The sequence below is a fragment of the Notothenia coriiceps genome, unplaced genomic scaffold, assembly GCF_000735185.1.
Source record: "Notothenia coriiceps isolate Sejong01 unplaced genomic scaffold, NC01 NC01_scaffold00000339, whole genome shotgun sequence".
Classification (NCBI taxonomy): Eukaryota; Metazoa; Chordata; class Actinopteri; order Perciformes; family Nototheniidae; genus Notothenia; species Notothenia coriiceps.
The window spans coordinates 3,779,223-3,800,783 of record NW_011333040.1 but is presented as its reverse complement, the minus strand read 5'-3'; the positions used below and the strand labels follow the sequence as shown (position 1 = coordinate 3,800,783).

The window sequence follows — 21,561 nt, the reverse complement described above, 5'->3', positions numbered from 1 at the left end:
GTCATTGGATGTTGTCATTACGTTCCAACATGGCGGTTCATTGTGTTGAGCAGCTGGGAAGTTAGAGAAATGTTATGTTAAATAAACAAGACATTATCGAAGCAAAGTGGCCTTTCGACGTATTTAGTTATTAAGAGGCTCTATGTGCAACAACATGCCTTGTTGTTTGCGCTTCCTTTTGTTTACGATTGAAAACTTAATTCAATGTAGTCAGCATGCTAGCCTTTGAGCTAGGTTGGCTAACGGTAGGATAGGTTGGAGACTAGTCCTTTTATTAATATAGTTTCATCTTCAAATTATAGCAATGTTGGGGTTTCTTACTGCCAGGCAGGCTGGTGTGGATGATCCTCTGCGACTGAGGCGTGCAGAGTCAACGCGGAGGTGAGAGAGAAAACAATAATGTCCCCTGCACACATATAGCAACAAAGACTAGAACACCTCTGTTGTGTAATATATAATTTAATACAAATACCGCTTTATAAATATTATTACTGGCTGCTTTATCTTTTTTAGATAATGCAACTACTGTAATACATTTGTAAATAAACAATATATAGGCTATACTTCCTATTTCACTACTGTGACTTGGCTGCTATCAAACTGCTTCATACATCCAACACTTATTTAAAACAATATATTGTTATTGGTCATTTTTGTAGTCCACCTGGATGAGTATTTTTGTAATTTGTGTAATTTATATTTTTATATTTTATATTTTATGATTTTATATTTTTCGCTGTTTACTTTTGCTTTAACAATTGTACATTTTAATAACTTTATTTGTAAATGACGAATAAAGGTATTCTTATTTTGAACCAGAAAGGAAAATAAATACTGATCTTTAAGGGGCACATTAATTTATATGCATACTCAGATTGCTCATAAACCTATAATCTCAATATATGTGATTGTAAAGTCTCATTTTATGATATATTTTTGCTGTTTGCATTGAAAAGATTTTACTAGCTAATATTTGTAAATGACTCAAAAACTAACTGTGATTATCCAAATATCAAAACTTGTCAACAGTTCATTTTCTTTTGATTGTCTTAGTGATTAGTCTTATAATAACTTTATTTTATTTGTATTCTGTGTGGCAGAAAAAAACACAACAACGATATTAACATAAATAAAAACTAGTTACAAAAATAAAACAGATTTCGATCACAATGCAATAAATCATGGGAAATTAAACTAGTAACCGTTGTCTGAATTAAAAGCCATAACAATTAAATTAAAAATGTGTAAAATTCAATAATATAAACCTGTTATAAAAATAAAACAGAAAGAGTTAAAATACAATAGTAATGGTATTAGTCCCATTGTTTTGTCTCATTATTATTATGTTTTGGTAAGTGAAAGAACTGCATTCATATATAAGAATTAGGTGGACTAAATTAAAAATAAAATGTTATTTGATAATAGCATTTTCAGTTCCACCCTACATATGTATTGATTTAACTACAATGTAATAATGCAATGTAAATGATCATTTGTTAAACTCTAATAACTTAAAAAATCATAAGGCCATTTGACTTTTTAACACCAACTCTGTCAATTTCTAGATTGCAACATTGTGTATTTCCTTTGCTCTGTCTTTTTATCCACTTGTGCCTCAAAGGTTTGATGCTAAACATTTGATTGGTTTTCCAGAAATGCTTGACTCTTCTTCCTTTCTTAATCTCCAAAGGGTCCTGGGTCTGAAGTTGAATCCTGACAGAGATGTTGATAGAATCCATGGAAACGGCATCAACACCATTGACATTGAAGCAGTAGAGGGCAGATAGTAAGTCCACTTTTGTCATAGTTTGTCATAAGACCCCAGTAAAATGGAGGTATATGATATGTAGTTTTCAGCTACACAATCTTAATCCAAACACCTTTCTGTGATAATCTTCCATTAAGAACTACTGCAGGTTTACCTTTGGAAAGCAATGTGGCAGCTGTGTTGGAAGAAGTAATGCAGTCTGTGAAGTAAACCCTCTCTGTTGTTTAGCATGTTGTCTGGCGGCGCAGATGGTGTGATTGTCATCTATGACCTGGAGAACTACAGTAGGAAGCTACAGTACACCTGCAAGGCAGTTTGCACTGTAGGCAGGTGAGTGTTTTTGCCTTTACTCATTCTGTCCTCTAGAGGGTAGCACTGCCTTCCCCAATCTTTTGTTTCCTATGACTGCATTTTAATGGTAATGTGAACAGAAAAATCATACTAATTCTTGGTTCACTTCAATACATGGCTCTGAAATCTAATTTGTGACAATGTGGGTCTCACCATGAACAATAATGTCATAATTTATTTACTGTTGCTCCATGAAAGTTTAACGTGGTTGTGCACTATTCTCCATTTGTTCATTTGATATTTCAAACATAACTGGGGGGTGCAGATCATTAAAGACATAAGTATGAATCTGGTCACATGTTATGTTTTTTTCTTTTTTATCTAGGTCGAGTCGGTATGTCCACAAATTCAGCGTAGAGACAGTCCAGTGGTATCCTTATGACACGGGCATGTTTGTCTCGAGTTCCTTTGACAAGACCATGAAGGTCTGGGACACTGAGACACTGAAGGTAAGACTGTCACCCACAGACTAGGTTACTCCCTATTACATGTGTTGTATAAACCTAGGTGCAATTAAGCTGAATCAACATATAAACGTGTATATACATGTGGATATCAACATCAAACAGGTTACTTGATGCACATTTCAAAGTGGTTTATCACGCCACTAGCTGACATTTGTATTCTTATAGCTCCACCACCCTTTCCCTCGCTTTCTAATTTTCTGCTTCATGCTTTCTACCTTTCTATGCAAAAGTCCCATATGGCAGGCCCGAGCTGCGCTAGAGTTACACTGGCACTGCGGTTACCTCAATGGTCAGGGAAGGGACAGCAAAGAGCCAACGACCATTCATTGGTTTAGCTTACTAAGTTAAACTCTACGTGTTTCTGTCTCTGTGTTCCACATAAACACACACACTTATGCCTATTACATTATTTATTGTGCTGTGTATTTGCACATTGTGTGCTTTGCATTGTTGTGCACAAAGTCCATGTGTATTGGTGGTATTTGATGCAAACAGAGCCTCCTCTGTGTGAGTGCCCATTGGTCGGTGCTGGCACTCACTGACAGACGGGGCACAGAGAGGCTTTTTATGTTTGCTGAAGAATTTGCATTGTAACCGCCACTGCTGCTCGGGTGAGCCTTCTGAGCCATGGTATCCCTTCTCTCTACTCTTCTGTTTTTATTTAAGTCCTTCCATTAACTTTTGTTCCGCAATGTCGGGAATTTATATAAGATTTACATCTTTAAGGCAATGGCTTTGTGTTAAAGGTCATGGCTGTATATTTGTATTATTAAATTAAGATATCATTCAGCAAGCATACATACCCATAATAATATTATTAATATATTTATAAAGGCGCCTTTCAAGGCTTTCAAGGTCGCCGTAAAAGGTACACAAAACAGCACAAAAACAAGACAATGTAATCAATAAAAACAGAGCACGTGTGATCAGGGTGGATATGCAAGTGTGTAGAGATATGTTTTGAGACGTGATTTGAAAATGGGGAGAGAGAGTCAGTATTCCGAATGTTTACTTAGCAATGAACTCAAAGGAAGCTGACTACAGCTAACTGTACTCCCTTTCTTTCCCTTTGTTATTCTTAAGCCTGCCGAAGTCTTTGCGTTTGAGGGCAATGTCTACAGCCACCACCTCTCCCCCATCGCCAGGAAGCACAGTCTCATTGCAGGTGTGTTTCATAATTCAACCACCACTGCTTTCTATGGGGAATAACAAACTGCTCTTTGTCATCAGATACCCTGTAATCAGTTTGTTTCTCCAGTCAGTGTACTGCATGCTTCCATACAGCACTGTGTACCCAAGTGTTACCCCAGGTTACAATGTGCTATGTACCTTGAGGCGACAGACGCGTGAAAGATTTCAGGGGGAATAAATCATAATAATCTTTGTGCCACCTTACCGCGTTGCCCAACTGGACAAACAGGTTTCTCGTGCCTGCTGATTGTGTGTACTCATAAATGTCCATACCCACACAGTTTCTCTGACACACCTTTTTCTAATCCTGGGACAATCACAGTGTCGTCCACTCTCAGGGGTGTTGCATATCCTTGTCAAACATTGGTTTTCAAAAGGAATCTGTTACTCTAAAGAATCACTACATTCATTATTCTTAATGCTGGCTGTTTCAATTTGGATGAACTCCAAATCATCTTGTTCTTTTGAATGTTACTCAATATCTTGCCCCCCTCTGATGTATAAATGGGTGTGTTGGCTCACGTTTATCAGGTGTTGTTATCAGGGATTTTTCATGTTTACCACACCTTTTCTTTTAGAACCTAGGTCTTCCGATTTGACTCTTTTGAAGTGCCTCTCCCATACACGTTGTAGGAAATTATACTTACACATGTACTAGGATCTGTACACTTTGATAATGATGACAAGAAGGAATTTAGGATTTGAACTACTGTCCTACCCTAACCTATTTAAAGGAGCTTTCAGCCAGCCTTGTAATTCCCTATTTTAACTTCATCTTTTTGTTTCTTTGTTTTCCAGTTGGCACCACAGACCCTAAAATCCAGCTGTGTGACCTGAAGTCTGGTTCACGGATTCATGTTCTTCAGGGTATGTGAGCTAGAGGCAATAAATGAAAGCATGGAGTATTAGAGCCAAATATATTTTTTGTATTGGAGCTTGTAAATAACTTTATTAATCTCAGAGAATATCCAAGTTTTTTCTTTTAAATAAAAAAATTACAAAAAACTGTAATCATGGAAATGATGGAGCTTTTCTTGGAATGTAACCCCCTTCGCCGCCTCTGTTATTAACAATTTGTTTAACCTACAACAGTAATCATTTTCCGTTATAGTTTTTCTTCACACGCATAAACAATAACTGTTTCCCTCCAGGCCACAGAGCAGAGATCCTGTCCGTGCGGTGGTCGCCCCGATACGATCACATCTTAGCCACTGCCAGGTAGGCACTGTTAACTGCCAGTCCATCTGTAGAGAATCAGCATCACCTGGTTCTCCCTCAGATCAAAATTAAGTGTCAGAAGCAGAAAAAATCCCCACAATTCCGTGTCCCAGCGGTTCCTGTCTTCTTAGTTTCTGCCCATCTGGCCACAGTGCAACCCTGAGGCCAGTATAATGCCACCACATCGCCAGCAGACAGGCACTGTGGCCCTCTCAGCGTAGCATATGGTAGATACAGTCCCCACCTGTGCTATGCTACATTGGACATGCTAATTAACCTATTGGGATTACTGTGCTGCCTTTCCCTGCGGACTTTAAGTGATTTTGAAAACAACTGGCACAGAGAAGTGTATGCTATTATAGAGCAGAATGTTAATTCCCAGCAGAAATCTGACCTTTAAAAACAAACATTAGTGAACATGAAGCTGTATTAATCCCTGTGCCGGACTTGATCAAATGTTTTTTTTAATTGAATGAACAGGACTTAAGGATAATTAACCAGGAGAGTGTAAAACTAAAATAATTCCCTCATTTTCCTTCTAAGTGCAGACAGCAAAGTGAAAGTATGGGATGTGCGTCGGGCTTCTGGTAGCCTCTTCACTCTGGACCAACACAATGGAGACAAATCAAAAGCATCCTCTGAGGCAGGTACTGTCACCTCTCTCCTTTTCTTACTTTCCAAGTGTTTATTTATAATCCTGTCGTAACAATATCAATTTGCAAAACACTGTCAAAAAAGTCCTTTTAGGAACCCCAATGTGCTGCACTGATGGAAAAAGCATCATGAAGTACAAACTGCGGGGGCAAACATTGATGTCGAGTCACAGAATTCATATTTTCTGGTAACTGATGACGATGCATTCAATGGCTGGTTATAGTAAATAATCAGTCAATCTTACAGATCTAATAATAATAATACATTTAATTTATATGGCGCTTTTCATAGTCTCAAAGTCGCTTAAAGTCCTAGCTTGTTATTTTATTAACTTTCAGGTTAGTCCGGTTAACACAACAGAGTCTGTCTCTGGATGAGATGTCAACATTCTTACAGGATGTGTTTTCCTTCCTGAGTCCCTGTTTGTGTTTCTAACCAAAGGATTCAATGTCATAAAACCAGTTTGCACAGTTTATCTAAGCCTTTCTGTGTGATAAGGAGACAAGAGATGTTTAACAAACATTACACTAAAAGCATGCCATTTATTGATAATCAATTGTATAAAATAATTATCTACTATTGGTTTTTGATAAAGATTGAGGATGAAAGACATGACAAATACATGTTGCCATGCTTCATTTGTGTTTATCAGTGAACACGGCGCATAATGGCAGAGTGAATGGCCTGTGCTTCACTGGCGATGGCCTCTACCTCCTCACCACTGGAACTGATGACCGTATGCGACTATGGAATAGTGCAACTGGGGAAAACACCCTGGTAAGTTGTCTGTGTGTGTATGTTCCTCCTCATAACATACCTGGGGGAACCTGTTTTTACTATAGTGCACTGTTCATCATGTACTCGCATAACATCAAGGTTATGTCTCAGTTTAAAACTTTGTTTTAACTAAGGCAGCAGCTGAAAAGTTCCATATGGCATAATGGTTGGTCCTGTTTTAGTGCCGCCTACATGCCTTCCCTTGGTTGGTGTTCTTTAGAGACATAGGAATATTAAGATTATTTAGCAGACATCATGTAACTGTATTTCTGTTATTGTCATAACATGGTTTCTGATTTGCTATTTTGATAAGATAAGATGGACCTTTATTGTCCCCCTGCATTACGTTAGCTCTGACAGGGCTATCACACGCTCATTTGTTTAAAAGTCGTTATGAATGGGATGGTTTTTTTTCTAAGAAGGTTACTTACCTGAATTAACCTGGAGGTATCTCAGTGGCAGCCATCATAAGCAGCAGGTTGAAATCTGTAAATGATAAGGAGTGGTGCTCCAATGCTGTCCCACATTTCCTTGCAGCAAACAACGCACATCAATGACATCAATCGTTGCCAGATTACGCAGCCTAATCAAAGTGCAAACATACTCTCAACAATAAGGTTGCAAAACTTGTTGGGTGTTGTTTTATGTAATGCATTTGGCACTGTGGCAACCGTTCTCCAATAGGGTCATTCGATTCAATTTTAAAACCATAATATTGATCGATATTCATTGATTGATTAAAGGATATCACATGTTCCAGTGTTTAGGGTGCTACACATGATTTATGCAGTTGTTTGTCATCCATTACTCAACATTTTACCTTACATTTAAATGTTTTTAATTTTGAAGAATACTCTCAAAATTAGCTGCAAATTCGTTTTTCTCTTATTTGACCTTAAAAAGTCATGGTTTTGGTTTAAAATATCACGTTTTTACGATTATATTCAAATTTCAACGACACAGAGGATACTTATGAATGGCAAAACTTTCTTTTCAAAACGGTTTGATATTCTCTGTTGGTATTGGCATGTAAACCTTGGAATCCAAGTTTAGTTATCATCATCATGATTTAGCTACTGTTAACCATAATGGACAGCCTTGTTCACAATACAGCTCTTGCGGGTTCTCGAGGACTCTTTGTATAATTTTATTTTTGGCCAGTTTAAAAGAAAAGAAGCAACATAAACCCTTAGCAGAGAGAGGTTGACAAATTGCATGAATGTTTGTCATTTTTTGCACAGATTGAGTAAACAGGATGCTACTGCTACTCTTAGAGAAACAGTGTTTGATATTCTTGGGTCTACATAAATGGAAAATATATTAGCTCCATCTCCACAACCTACAAACATGACCTTACCCTAAAGCTCAGGAAAGTTATGCTATTGCTCCGGTTCTAATTTTCTGCTCTGCTGCTTCATGCTGAGGTTGCCATGGTGGACATGTTTCCATCTTCGGGCTGTAACACTAGAAGACTAGACACAAGGAAGGGTTTGACCTTCTCTCCCGGCAGAGATAAGAGTTGCAATGAGGATGTCTGGTGTAAGTTTAGGGGGTAATGCTAATGTTGAAATGCTAAAATGTTAAAGGAAATGCATTGCATAATTCAGACCTGTTTCATCGGCATGAATAAAGCCTTGTAATTCTACACCATGAAGGTGAATTTATTTGCTTGCTTGTTCCTGTTCGTCTAGATTTCAGGGTCATTGCAAGTCCTGGAAAAGTCTTATGTTGTCTGAAAGTATGTTATCTAAATTGAAAGCATCTGGTCCAGCATACCCTACGTTTCAGTTTCAGAAGCCTTAAAATGATGGTTTCCTCTCTTCTGTACTGTTCTTCTGGTAAAAAGTGTTTTTTTCCTGAGTGGTTGTCACACTGTTCCACAAATCTACATCCATGTTAATGCAGCAATGTGCCAACGAAGGCAGTGAAGAAGAAGACTGCAAGTTAGTTAGATGGATGTAAACAATACATTCATACTATTTTTTTTTTTAAATAGCTGAGGAAATACAATTGTTAGACTTCAAGGATACAAGTGTTTTGATGGCAAACACTGAATGTAGCTCTGGTTGTTTTGGTATAGTGCTTGAAAGGCATGACATATTATTGTTACATAGAGATGTATGATATAGATATGCAGAAATATCCTGATACTATGTTTTGTGATACTGTATGAACTCGGAAAAACATGGTGACCATTTTTTATAGAAATGACATGTATATACACCGATTTTATTCACATGGCAATATGAATAATGTTTATACAATGACACTTCCAGGTAAAAAAGGTGGTTCCATAAATCGTTTTGATTACAGTATCGCAATATATTTAAAATATCATGTCCTCTGGATCATGATACATATCATATTGCCAATACAAGAAATTGTCAGTATGTTGTCTGTTTCATAAAAGAAAAACATTTTATATTCAATACAATGTATATCCTGGCATACATACATGTTCTGAACCCTGTGTGTCTTCTTTGTGTCCTTCAGGTAAATTACGGGAAGGTCTGCAACGAGAGCCGTAAAAGGCTTCAGTTTACAGTTTCCCGTGGTTGCAGCCCAGAGTTTGTGTTTGTGCCCTGCGGCAGCTCGGTGGCTGTGTATGCCCTCCACACAGGAGAGCTGGTCACCATGCTCAGAGGGCACTACAACAACGTGGACTGCTGCGAGTTTCACCCAGACTACCAGGTGAGAGTCAATGCAGTGGTATTAATTTATGCTGCGCAAGACAGCGAAACAAAAACGAGAGTGCATTCCTGTAGTTCACTCTTTTGTTGAATGTAATGTAAACGGCAGCAACTAAAACAATGGAGGTTTTCTGCATCTGAATAAACCCATCTCTCTGCACTGCTGCTTTGTTTGTATTTCCATCTAACTATTTCTGTTTGTTCAGCTAGTCGGGTCTAGCTGGTCCCTCTACACCTCGAGAATTGACGTTTCTTTGCGTCCCCTTTTTTAATCTCTTCGACTTCTTTGGTGTTGCCATCACAGTAAGAGCTTTTCAAAATGTGCAATCACCATGGCAGTCCCAAATGAGCCGCTTGCCCCAGTACAGATAACACTGTTAACATCTACTTAGCTATACTGAGCTACTATAAATGCAAATAATGGCATCTCATTTGTTTGAACCCATTTTGTGCTCCCGACCTGAATGTCAACTGTTGCAGTTGCATAAGTCACAAGGTGCCCCTGCACTAAAGTAAATCTACTATCTACTCTTTCAGAGTTAAGTGTAGGTTTTCGTTTAGTTTCACCATTATCTGTAACGCAAACTTTTTATTGAGCAAATGTACTAACACACAGGCAACAACTGATTCAGGATTGCAATATTTAAGAATCACAAATTGTGATAAAATTCATTAATTAACTAATAATAGATAAATGCATTTAGATGAAATAAAAACACTACATTTTATAATAGTACTGCATAAAAAGTACAAGTGCTCTCAATATCTGTAAATCTATATGACACTTGTTTGTCAAACGCAGCATAAAATGCACCTTTTTTATTTTTTGGGTTAATTGGATATGTACTGTTATTTTTGCCCATATCTGACAATTGCAATATCACTATACATACTTGTATACGCTTAATAATAAACAGTAGGGGAAAACAATGTTAATAGCCTATTATTTGTATTCTGTTGCTGATTTTACAATGTACCAACAAATAAGCCAATGGCCACAGATTGACGTAACGATAACATCTGACTCAAACCATTATTCACTTTCGTTCAAGCTGTTGGTTTGAATCAGGAGTCTGCCAATACATCTGCAAATCTCAGGTGTTTGCATCTTGGTCATACAATTCTTTCATATGCTAAACTGACAAAGTAAAAGTTTATCAATATGCTTATTCAGTTTTGTATTTGTACTTACTCAAGTCTAGTATAAAAACGGCCTAATATGGCAGTGTCCCACATTATCTTTTTAATTGTAAGGTCATTTTTGCAAGGTATAATCATTGTAAATGAAAAGCCCAATCAAGGCCACGCTATCTGCCCACGTAAACATCTGGTTACACTCGCTGGTTTGACAGGTGAAACATAGGAATGTAGTTTGGCAGCTTGTCAAAAAGAAAATTTCGGTTTCCTTTTAAATGTTTTGCTTCTTACAGGAACCTCTTGTCAGATGTAATGAAACTGAGCAGCCCTTTGACACACAGAATGTGTCCCATGTGTTCACTCCTATTGCATGGGCAGTTTTAAGCGTATTAATTATTTTACTCTTGGTCCCTATCATCCTTGTTAACACGACTGTTCCCTCGGGGCTGATGTCATTGTTTGGAGGCGCTTCAAGGTGAAAGTGATGCTGTGACAGCAGCTCTTCTTTTGTTCCCTGTAACCGTGTGTGGCTCAATTTGTCAGAACTGAGTTGCCTTTGTTCTTGTTTATGTTTAGGAGCTCTATACTGGAGGTAAAGACTGTAACATCCTGGCGTGGGTTCCTGCCCCTCGTGCCCCAGATGTGGAAGAAGAGTCAACAACTGCAAATCAGGTACTAATAAAATGAAACTAGATATAGGAAAGACAAGACCATGACACCATGTGGATTAAATTAACTTTGTAAAAGTTCAACTCTATTTCAAGAGTCAATATGTTGTAGTGGCAATCTGAAATGTCTTCATTTTGTTATTTGGTCTTCATAGCAGAAATGTTATTGTAGATAGACTGTACATAATCTTAAGAATTTAGATTATGACAATCACCCAGAACATACTGGTTTAGATATAAACAAAGTACATTCTATAAAAAAACAACCTGTCATTTTCCATTTGAACTTGATTCATTTATAAAATAAGCCACACTATGCATACTTTTGAATTCAGGGACAAGTATCTTCATTCAGTGTTGCGTCCTTACAGGCTGCTGCTGACCAGTCCTCAGTGAACCCGGCCTTTCAGGATGCATGGAGTAGTGATGAAGACTGATGCTGTTTTTCTTCGTGTGGACATGCAAAGTGTCTGTGTGAAGCTGACAATTGAGCGGCCCGACCAAGCAAGGAGACAGAGGCAGAACGTCCAAAATACAACCCGATGTGGGCATTCATTACATCATGAACACATGACACACAGCCTCAATCCTGCTGTTTCTCCCTGAACACAGCCTGCAGCCACAAGGATCTCACACACACTCCCTCTCCCTTAACAGACAGGGAAACAGAGCCTAAATACACACACTAATCAGCAATTAGACACAGGTGGGGGGGGGGAGACAACACAGGGCACCAGGTGCACACAATCAACAGCCACAGACATGGGGAAGGGGAACACTTTTAACATAAAACCAGCAAACAGAGACAGATGCACACACTACATACATTTCACCACCAACAAAGCTACACAATCCGTAACGGAGGCCGAGATCTATGGCCCCAGAGATCACCTCCGTTACAGTCTGACTATGGAAATGTGCACACATCTTGAAGATGATCCTCTGGGGATAAATGTGAAGATAATAACGACTTTGGGAAAATATCTCTTGTTTCATCATTGCAGGCATAGATAAAGATGGTAAATTGGAATGTGTAAATAATGGTATACTATTATAAAGATGCACAAATGGTTTTTTTTCTACATTTGATATGTGATTATTTAAAAAATTATGATTTTTTTTATTTGGATGTAAAACTGACATGGTCCTTAGCATGCATATTAAGTCTTACATCTTGCCATAGTCCTGTCACCAAGTTCCAAGCCAATTTTGTATTTTGAATTATTCATAGTAGTAATTGGGGGAATATCTGCAATTTTTTTCGGCAAATAAGAATATATTTATTGTTAGGTTTCGAGTAGGGATGCTATTTGATCTACCTCTGGAACTATGTAAACTAGTTATAAATATGTTTATTCTTTACTGTCGGGTCACTCATTACTGGATCAGTGAGCTGCATGAGATACTGACAGACTGTCAGGAGAAAGAGAGGGAGAGAGTTAAAGAGAGCGCTTCCGCTAACTTCTCCCTTGTTATTATCCAAATGTAAACTTGAATAATGTACTTCATTTGAATGTAATGATTATGTTGGTTGTTCGCATCATGTATTGAAAATGAACTTTTCAATCTGTTACGATTATAAACTGAAGCAATATAAAAATGAGCTCCACTAACTGAGTTTTAAACATCACTTTAAATAGAAGATCCCCATAGCCCCCACCCACCCGATCGGATCGGCAATCGGCATCGGCCGATACTGATTTCGGCTAACGGCCCCAAAATACCCTATCGGAGCCTCCCTAGTTTCGAGATCAGCAAAATACGTATCTATTGTAGTCTTTCTAAGTGTTTTTTTCAACACATTGGAAAGAGACTGACCACATGGGTAACTAATAGTTACTAAATAGCACCCATTGTCTTATCATTCCCAGCTAAATTTACATTTATTTGTTAGTTCTGACAGCCGTTTAATGAAACTAGCTGCGAAAGTAAGAGTGAATCCAGAGGCCTGTACTACGAAGCTGGTTCAACCTAACCAAGATATGTTTGAGTTAGCCGGTTGGCTTAATCCAAAACATACGCGCTCTCGCTAAACTATACTACGACACAGGTTATCAAGTGGATCGCTCAAGCCAGCCGTGCCCTATCTAGTTAGGTGCGCGTTCACATGAAAGTGGTGGTATTTGGAGCATTCGACCAATCACAAACATGGAGAAGCGTACTGACAGCGGAGCGTCATATTTCTTGAATGAAAAGTGAACTTTAATATTAGTCAAATATGAAGAAGTTAAACTGTAAACATCCATGACTTAAACACTTTATCCAGGATAAAAGCCACATACACACATTCACCTGCAAGGTGAAAACAGCTGGAAAAAGAATGAATGCGTACATTAACAGGTTTATGATATCACTGCCCCGTCTAAGAAACGATCTGACTTTAATTACATTTGACTCGAGTGTTTCGTCAACTTAATGTGTTAATGATAATGGACGTCTGCACTCACAGTGCCGCGGACTGTACGTAATGTTACTTTGATCCAGTTACTTATGTTGTGGCAGATATTTAAGTAGGCTACGTTTTCTTAAAGCTAATGTTATAATAGTCAGATTGCTTTGAAGATGGGAGGTGATATTCTATTAATGTTCACGTTCACACAGTCAGTTGATTTTTGCCGGCCGTCTTTCCTGCAACGGCAGTTTTTCTGTATCTCCTGTAATGTGACTTGATCGCTTTAAACTCCGCACCAGTGGCGGATTTAGGATTGTAGGAGATCCGGGGCTTAGCCCAGGAGTTGTTGTGGGGTGCAGGGGTAAAGTTCTATTTGGGGGGGTGGACCGAACATCCTTTAGGGGGGTCGTCGCCGTCTTTTAGGGGGTCGGGGGCATGCTCCCCCCGGGAGATTTTTTTAAATATTGAAGTTAAAAGCATCAATCTGGTGCACTTTGAGAGCAACATTAACCCTACCTTAAGGATACCTTATAGCGGACAAAAGGCACTGGAGAACACTTCTTCATTAACATCCTTTAATGAAGCAAACTAATGCCTTAACTCACTCAAATACAGTCGTTTACTTATTTCGGTGAAACGAATGTGCGTAGAGTTTCAAAGGATGCGGATAGTCTCACCTTGATTCTGGTGCATTGCTTATCGTTTTATAGATCTATTCTCATCCACCATCTTTGTTTGTGACGTAAAGAGTGTAAGAGTCACGTTTCTGAATCGGACACTCTGAGTGGATGCAGTCACAGCCAATCGGAGTCTGATTCAGAGGGTTGCCTGTCAGTTCCGTTGCCTGTCAGTTCCGTTGCTATGGTTACGTTAAGTGTACTGGAAACGAGAGCCGGTATAATTCCAAAACAAAATAAAAATTGGAATACGTTATTTTAGTGTCTTAAAGGTAGACTGAGGTATGAAGGGTTAACGTTACATCTTAGGATAAGTTTTTAGTCATGTTCTGTATACATACTAACATAAGGGTATACTTAGTGTGGTTACTCCATGTTTACCAGCTATAACATTAACATTACATCACTCTTTTTCACTTCTTACTCAGTCAGCCAGACTGCAGATATCACCATTAGATTCACAAACCTGAAACATCATCCATTTCTTCACTGCTGGTGATGACATTGTTGTCTGATGCTGATACTACTGCTGCTGCTGCAGCTTGTGGCGCCTTTTTCAATGAAAATAACTTTCCAATATCCATAACTTTATAGACTATTAGCTTAAAACTCGTCAGGCACTAGCAGAGCCATATGGCGATGGGCACTAGGAAGGATCACCTCTTCTTCAGGGCAGGGAAGGTTACGCAGTACGCAGGCTACTGTCCCGCAGCGGCTGCCTCTCTGGTGGACTCCGGTACTGCACATTACTCCCGAGACGTTTTAAATAAAAAAAAAAATATATATATATATATATTTTTTTTTTAAGTGAAACATCCGGGGCTTTTCAGAAAACATCCGGGACTTGAGCCCAAGTAGCCACCCCCTAGCGCCACCTCTGCTCCGCACACTGAGCTCTGATTGGTCAGCAGGCAGTGCTTTCACTGATTTGATCTCTTAGCCTGCAACCTAACCTGCTCCGGGGCAGGTTAGCCGCTCAGCATAAGTTACCATGGAGATCCTGCTTCGTAGTATAGGCCTCTTGTCTCTGTCCCACCCTCCTCATTGTTATACCTATTGCCTCAGACACCTTGACCCAAATGAGGCGTAATACTGACGCCAAAAATAACAATAACACATCACAGTCATTAATACAGTTATCTTTTGGCATATCTATCAAGTAATTTTGAATATGAAAACATTTTATATCCTGTATACTGTTTCTGTCTCTAGCATAATATCATGAAGCAGTAATTTATCTTTATCTCACATTACCTGAAGTGTCTTGAATTGTACAGTTTTAACTATTATGTCTTATAATAAAAACACTGGGAATGTTACCTTGTTTCTTTTATCAACTTATGTGATTTGAGTGTGGTTTTTAGGAGTTTGTGAAGAAAAAAAACCCTCCCTTTTTTGCACTGAAACCAGTTATTAACTAAGTTTGAACAGGATATTCTTTCTGTAGCCTACTGTAGTACATCTTGACAACTTTCGATGAGGCATCATTGAAGAATGAACTAGTATTGGGCCCAAAATTGACCAATCAGGAACAACATGGAACCGTAGCTGGGAGATAGGCCACGCCCTCCGGGGGTGCCCTTAAGAAGGGATGAGAGCGTGCCCTGTCTGCGCGTGAGCAGAACACTAGGCACACCTGTTGGGCAGGTGAGTTGTGAATTGGGATACAAAAGAGTGGTAACCGACAAAAAGGATTTTCATCGAGTGGCAGCGGTAATTCAAGGTTTGTAATGTGACTTTTTCTTAACTGAATTTGAGTCAAGTGATGAGACAAACCAAAAATAATACTGACGATTATCCAATTAAAATGTGATTGCACAAGCGTGCCCGTGATTACTGAAACATTTCCTGGCGTTGGGAGCTGCTGGTACTCGTTAGACCTGTTTTTCATCAGTTGTCTCATCTGCTCTTCATCATCAGTGATTAGAGCGATACAGGCGTGGGGATGTATCTGTATCCGTTTGGATTGTTTTTTTATTCCTACAAATGGAGCACAATTTTACTGAGTATGGTTTTATTACATCCTTCAGTTGGAATGGCTTCTAAAACACTTTCCAATGTACATTTAAATGTAATGTACCATGTTCAAGGCGGTGTTTTGATTTTATCTTAATTACTGCGTTTATTGTTTTTAACCCGTAAGGACCCACCGTGACACGGGTGTCACATGAACTTTAAATGTTCTGGAAAGTTCCTTATACAGCTTTAGCCTTAATTGTATCTCATGAAGTCCCTAAGTGACACACACTGAACAGTCTGGTGGGTCATGGTCCAGGACATTTGATTTTGTGTTCCCATAACAACATGTCCAAGATGTCCATGTGCCAGGCTAACACATGTGACAGAACTAGCTACATTTCAAAAGCTTTTTGTTGTTGTTGCAAAAGGTAAAATTCAAGCCATTTAAGAATTAAAATATAAAATGATTACATAACATGTCCTTTATGACATTTAACATTTATTGATCAAATTGATATGAAACAAATTAGATAAATATCGCTGTGACACTGGTGTCACATCGGGACTTTAACCCTAAACTTTCACAGTAAACCCAAAGTGACACATATGCACAATTGGAAATATTGTTATGATCTGCTCAGTTAATTTAGCTGATTCAATTATATTGAGTTAATATGTTCTTATTATTCAATTAAAATAATTTTCAAACGAATTTAAACCAAAAAAAATCATCCTCATTAATTAAGTTAAAAGTAGGAGTTATTTTACCGTTTAAAGCCCAATGTGACAAATAAATTGTCACATTTCAGATATTTGACACTAGGGGGGTTTCTTGTCAGAAATATGGTCGATTTAGTCTGAATTGTGTTCCCCTTAATTTCCCCAAAAGTAGAAATGGGTCTGGGTTCTTATGGGTTAAAGAATGGCTATTCTATCAATAATTGTCTTTCCATTAATAATTTAGCACCCACTAACTGCATTTGTAATGTCTTTTGACGATCCTGTACTATAACTGCTTTTACACACATTATATAATGAACTGCATTTACATTTGAGGTGCTTTTAGGACTAGAATTCAAACATGTTATATGTGGGAGTTGACACTTAATGTACACAGCATAAGTCAGGTAGCCTTTATATTAGGATCCCTGACTATAATGTTTATTAAGGCTGTGTCGAGACATGTCTTCATTAGTGAAGAAACTCCAGACAGCCATGCCTTCTTTTTTTTTTTCACCATTCACCTAATGACTTACTCATGCTCAGTTCAAGTTCCTGTTGCATTCAGCTAGACACACCCTGTCATGTATTGTTCTGTATACACTTGGCAGAATACGGGTAATGGGGGTTTATTTATTAAAAAAATGGCAGTGTCTGACTGGAAGAAAAAAAAAAATCTAACTTGTATATTGACTTGATAAGGATTTTATTTTATGTCCCTAACAAAGGAATATACCCTATGCATATTTTCCAAACTACAGGCAAGTTCTTAAACCAGTCAAGCCACTAACTCCTTATCTCAATAGAACAAATGTTGACCCTGGTACTTTTCCAGTCACTGTCCCCTCGCTGGAAACGGATGGGTTGCGTTTTACACAATTTGTAACTTTTAAACCGTTCCTGGCTCATGATTATTGTCACCCTTTGGCAGAGTGTCCAGTTAAAGCTTAGTGTACTGACCACATTGCATGGTGTGCCGTTTTAAACATCTGTACTAAAGTGGTGATATCATTCAACCCTTTCTTGTCATTGTAAAAAAAATTTTTTTTATGCAATAGTATCTGCCCACTTGCATTGCTTCCTGCCAACTCTTAGAATGTTCCCATTGAGAAAACATTATGGCAAAGTTTTACTTGAGTATTCATTCAAGAGTGCCAGTGTTTTGTTGATGCAAACACATGATTATAACTGGACACTTTTTTTTTTTATACATTATCCACGTGTACATTTTTCTTGAATAAATTAGTCCTACTGTTTTTGCACAGTGACTGCTACTCATTGTACGGCCAGTACACTCTTGGCTTTGTCTTTCTAAGATGCTCAGAGGGGCAGCAAAGAATGGCTTTTTCCTATACAGTCCAGTCTTTTAGCCAAATCAGTTTGATTTTTAAGTAAAACAAATGGCAATTTTATTTTTGCCACCAGCTACTTGGGTAAACATGGTTTAGATGTTGAGCAACAGTTAAAAATTCCATCCTGATTATGAAAAAGCGGTTGCATGTGGAGGAGATGTGAGCGCTTTTCACTGAAATTTGCAGCAGTTGTTTGGGAGAGGCCTACATCCTGGTGGGAGTTTATAATGAAAGTGGAGGAATTCTGGTTGTGCATTGTGACATTTTATTAGGATTATTTTTTAATGTTAAACTTTCTCAAATAAAGTGTTGTTAATCTGTCAATTTGGCTTTTGAAACAGTTTAACAATTGTGTAAACAAATAACGTTTTGCTGGTTATGGACCCTTCTAACTAATTGTTTATGTGCCGGGCTTATCATAATGCGAGTGAACTCATGTCTGACTTGTTGACTTCGCCTTTGCTCTTCCAGGTAAACGGCAAAAATCTTGTCTGAAAATGGAGATTCTCGGTAAACTGCAAGGGTCAAGTCTCAGAATGGAAATTGATGACATAAAGTCCTCAGCCGCACTCATGTATTCAGAGTTCATCAAAAATGCAGGTGAGTCCTAAGCATACAAGGTGGCTGTATGACCCATTGTGATCACTTGTGAAAGGGGTGTCCAAACTACGGCCAGGTGCCAAGTGAGGCCCGTGGTCCATTTCAAATCGGCCCTCAGCAAATTCAAAAAGTATAATGGAATATGGCCCACACATGAAACCTGTGCTTGTATTGTACTTTTTGAATATACATATTCAAGTATAAAGCATCATTTACCTACATTTGATTGATTTTGCTAACTTGAACTTTAAGTTTTGTATGTTTTTCTGTATGTGGCCCTCAGTGAAGGAAGTTTGGACACCCCTGACTTGTGATTTTGTTTCTCTGTATGTAAACATGATGAACTTTTCTCTATCTGAACCTTGTTGATCTCACCAACCTGTTGCAGACAGACGGACGGAGACCTGGTTCCTCATGTCGTCTCCTCTGCCCCAAACGCTCATCATTGCAGCGTACATTTACTTTGTCACATCGCTGGGGCCAAGGTTGATGGAGAACCGTAAGGCCTTCGACCTGAAAGGAGTTCTCATTGTCTACAACTTCAGTGTTGTGGCTCTCTCGCTTTACATGTGCTACGAGGCAAGTCGTGTTATCATTTGGTTGGCATGACATTTATGTCTGTGGAATTCATTCTTCTGAATGGAAGATTTTACACAGCTTTGTATACCACAGGATCATAGTAGTCTGTACTTGTGTTGTTGTTCCCTTTGTTAAGAACAGATACGTGACACATGCCATCAGAGGTCTTGTGAAAAGCTTTTCATGTACATTTTTTGTTTTGTTAACATGGGTATTGATGTGAGGTTTAAACCAGTTCTTCGGGTGTGTTCTTCCCATGCACTGGTTTCAAAACATTGCCTAAAGAGCTGCATGACCTAATCTTGTACAGCATATTCCTTATGGAAAACTACTTTATATGTGTTGATGAACTGGATTTCAATTATAACTGACCGACGCAGCTCAAACATTGAGTAATGCCAACATTTTTAGATCAGAACTAAACATGGAGAAAAATCAACAACCAGTTGCTTGTGAGTAACCACACTTTGCATTGTTCTCTACAGTATGTGATGTCAGGATGGGGAACGGGATACTCTTTTCGCTGTGACCCAGTCGACTACTCGGAGTCCCCCCAGGGTGTGAGAGTAAGCTGGTGTTTATACATCTGTAGGCCTATGTTGTTGTGTCTGATATGTCTAGTACCTGTACTGAAATACTATTTGCTGTCTCCTCTAGATGGCGGCAACATGCTGGCTCTACTATTTCTCAAAGTTCATTGAGATGTTGGACACGGTAAGTTGAAAGATCAGTCAGGCATTTTGACTTTGACATATTTCCTCATTGTTTTGCACAAGATTCCGATTGTATCACACAGCAAATCTTTAGTTTTTCTTTTTTTCAGATCTTCTTTGTTCTGAGGAAGAAGTATAGCCAGGTGACATTTCTTCATGTGTACCATCACTCAATCATGCCATTCACGTGGTGGTTTGGAGTATGCTTTTCTGCAGGTATGATTTGCTCAACTTATCGTTTTAATGATATTACTTTTTTATTTTTAAAAGGTTGTCTTGATATTTACCCCTAATACATGTTTCTATTTTCAGGTGGAATGGGGACATTTCACGCCCTGCTGAACTGTATCGTCCATGTTATCATGTACTCGTACTACGGCCTGACTGCTTTGGGCCCAAACTACCAGAAGTATCTGTGGTGGAAGAAATACCTGACTTCCATTCAGCTGGTATGTTGATCTGACTCAGACTGCTTGTTTCTCTCCTTTTTCAAAGTGTACCATGAGAATCTGTGTGAAATCTTGACTCAACCTTTTGTTTTTATCTGTTGCGCCCCAGATCCAGTTTATGATGGTGACTACCCACATCTCCCAGTATTTCTTCATAAAGGACTGCACCTACGAGTTCCCCATCTTTATCTACATCATCGCCTCCTACGGCCTGATTTTCCTGTTCCTCTTCCTCAACTTCTGGTACCACGCCTACACCAAGGGCAAGAGGCTGCCTAAAGTGCTGCAGAATCAGACATGGGCACACCACAGCAACGGAGTTATGAATGGAAACGCCAATCATGAGAAAGAAGAGTGACGCAGGACTCTGCTTGTTGGGGCTTTCGGGGTTAACCTCATTTACGTAAGAAAACCCCTGCAGACTGATATTCAAACCCAACATGTTTGGATTGGTTTTCTACATGCTACTGCAAAAGACAATCTTTGAATGTTGACAAACTATATTTAAGAGGTTTATTGACTAAAGCTGAAGAGTTTTATCTTTAATTTGTTTGTCTACAAAGGAAGCTAAAGCCCAAGTTCTGCTATGGTGGATCCCAAATATCCCTCCTTTCTGCTACATTATGGTTTTAAAATAATTTCAAGCGTCCAAAATCGACTCCACTATTCACACTTGACTATAGGGCTATTGTAAGACTGAGACCCCTTGACTATACAGTCCAACTGGGCTTTCTCTAAAGGCTTTTAATGCTGAAATCATTTTAAACTTGTGACTTGATCTTACTTCTCAGAATAGACTTCTGTTTTTAGGAAACTAGCTGAGGGTTTTTCTTTTTAAAAGTTGTGGACTAAAGTTGTTTATTTCACCTGGCCAAAAAAAGTTACATTGGCGGTTCCAAGTCGATATATTTTAAATGGTGTTCAGGCTATTCAGGTCCTTGTTAAATGGTAACAAGAGCAAACAGAACGGGGCGTTTTCTTTTGTTTTGAGGTTATCACATATACAGCCCCACTTCTCTATGGTTTGAGTCACAACTGCTGCTGATGGAAAAGACATTCAGTAAAAAGAGCCATCTTTGTACAGTATTTCTTCCCCTGACTAAATTCTCCTATGAAGCAATGATGTGACAGAGATGCCAGAGGAAGGCTGATGGACCACTGTTTTTTTTTTTTAAAGATCCAGAGCAGAGCTTGAGCTA

The 21,561-nt window shown here is 38.6% G+C and overlaps 2 protein-coding genes across 3 annotated transcripts; both read left to right on the top strand.

Annotated features, from left to right (window-relative positions):
- Positions 1-18: 18 nt before the first annotated feature.
- On the top strand, positions 19-12,283 carry ercc8 (excision repair cross-complementation group 8). Its single transcript, XM_010768226.1, has 12 exons — positions 19-381; positions 1,691-1,786; positions 1,997-2,098; positions 2,445-2,568; positions 3,670-3,751; positions 4,576-4,644; positions 4,929-4,995; positions 5,539-5,642; positions 6,302-6,426; positions 8,920-9,117; positions 10,830-10,925; positions 11,293-12,283. The coding sequence occupies exons 1-12, from the start codon at positions 305-307 to the stop codon at positions 11,356-11,358; spliced, it is 1,206 nt and encodes a 401-aa protein (XP_010766528.1). The 5' UTR covers positions 19-304; the 3' UTR covers positions 11,359-12,283.
- A 3,323-nt stretch (positions 12,284-15,606) lies between these two features.
- elovl7a (ELOVL fatty acid elongase 7a) lies at positions 15,607-21,311 on the top strand. 2 transcript variants are annotated; one of them, XM_010768211.1, is made up of 8 exons: positions 15,607-15,713; positions 18,493-18,621; positions 19,010-19,200; positions 19,686-19,766; positions 19,858-19,914; positions 20,024-20,129; positions 20,226-20,362; positions 20,472-21,311. In XM_010768211.1, exons 2-8 carry the CDS (start codon positions 18,519-18,521, stop codon positions 20,718-20,720), a joined length of 924 nt encoding a protein of 307 aa, XP_010766513.1. In that variant the 5' UTR covers positions 15,607-15,713; positions 18,493-18,518; the 3' UTR covers positions 20,721-21,311. The 2 variants fall into 2 exon arrangements, with proteins under 2 accessions (XP_010766513.1, XP_010766518.1); XM_010768216.1 differs by having other exon boundaries at positions 15,617-15,637.
- Positions 21,312-21,561: the final 250 nt, after the last annotated feature.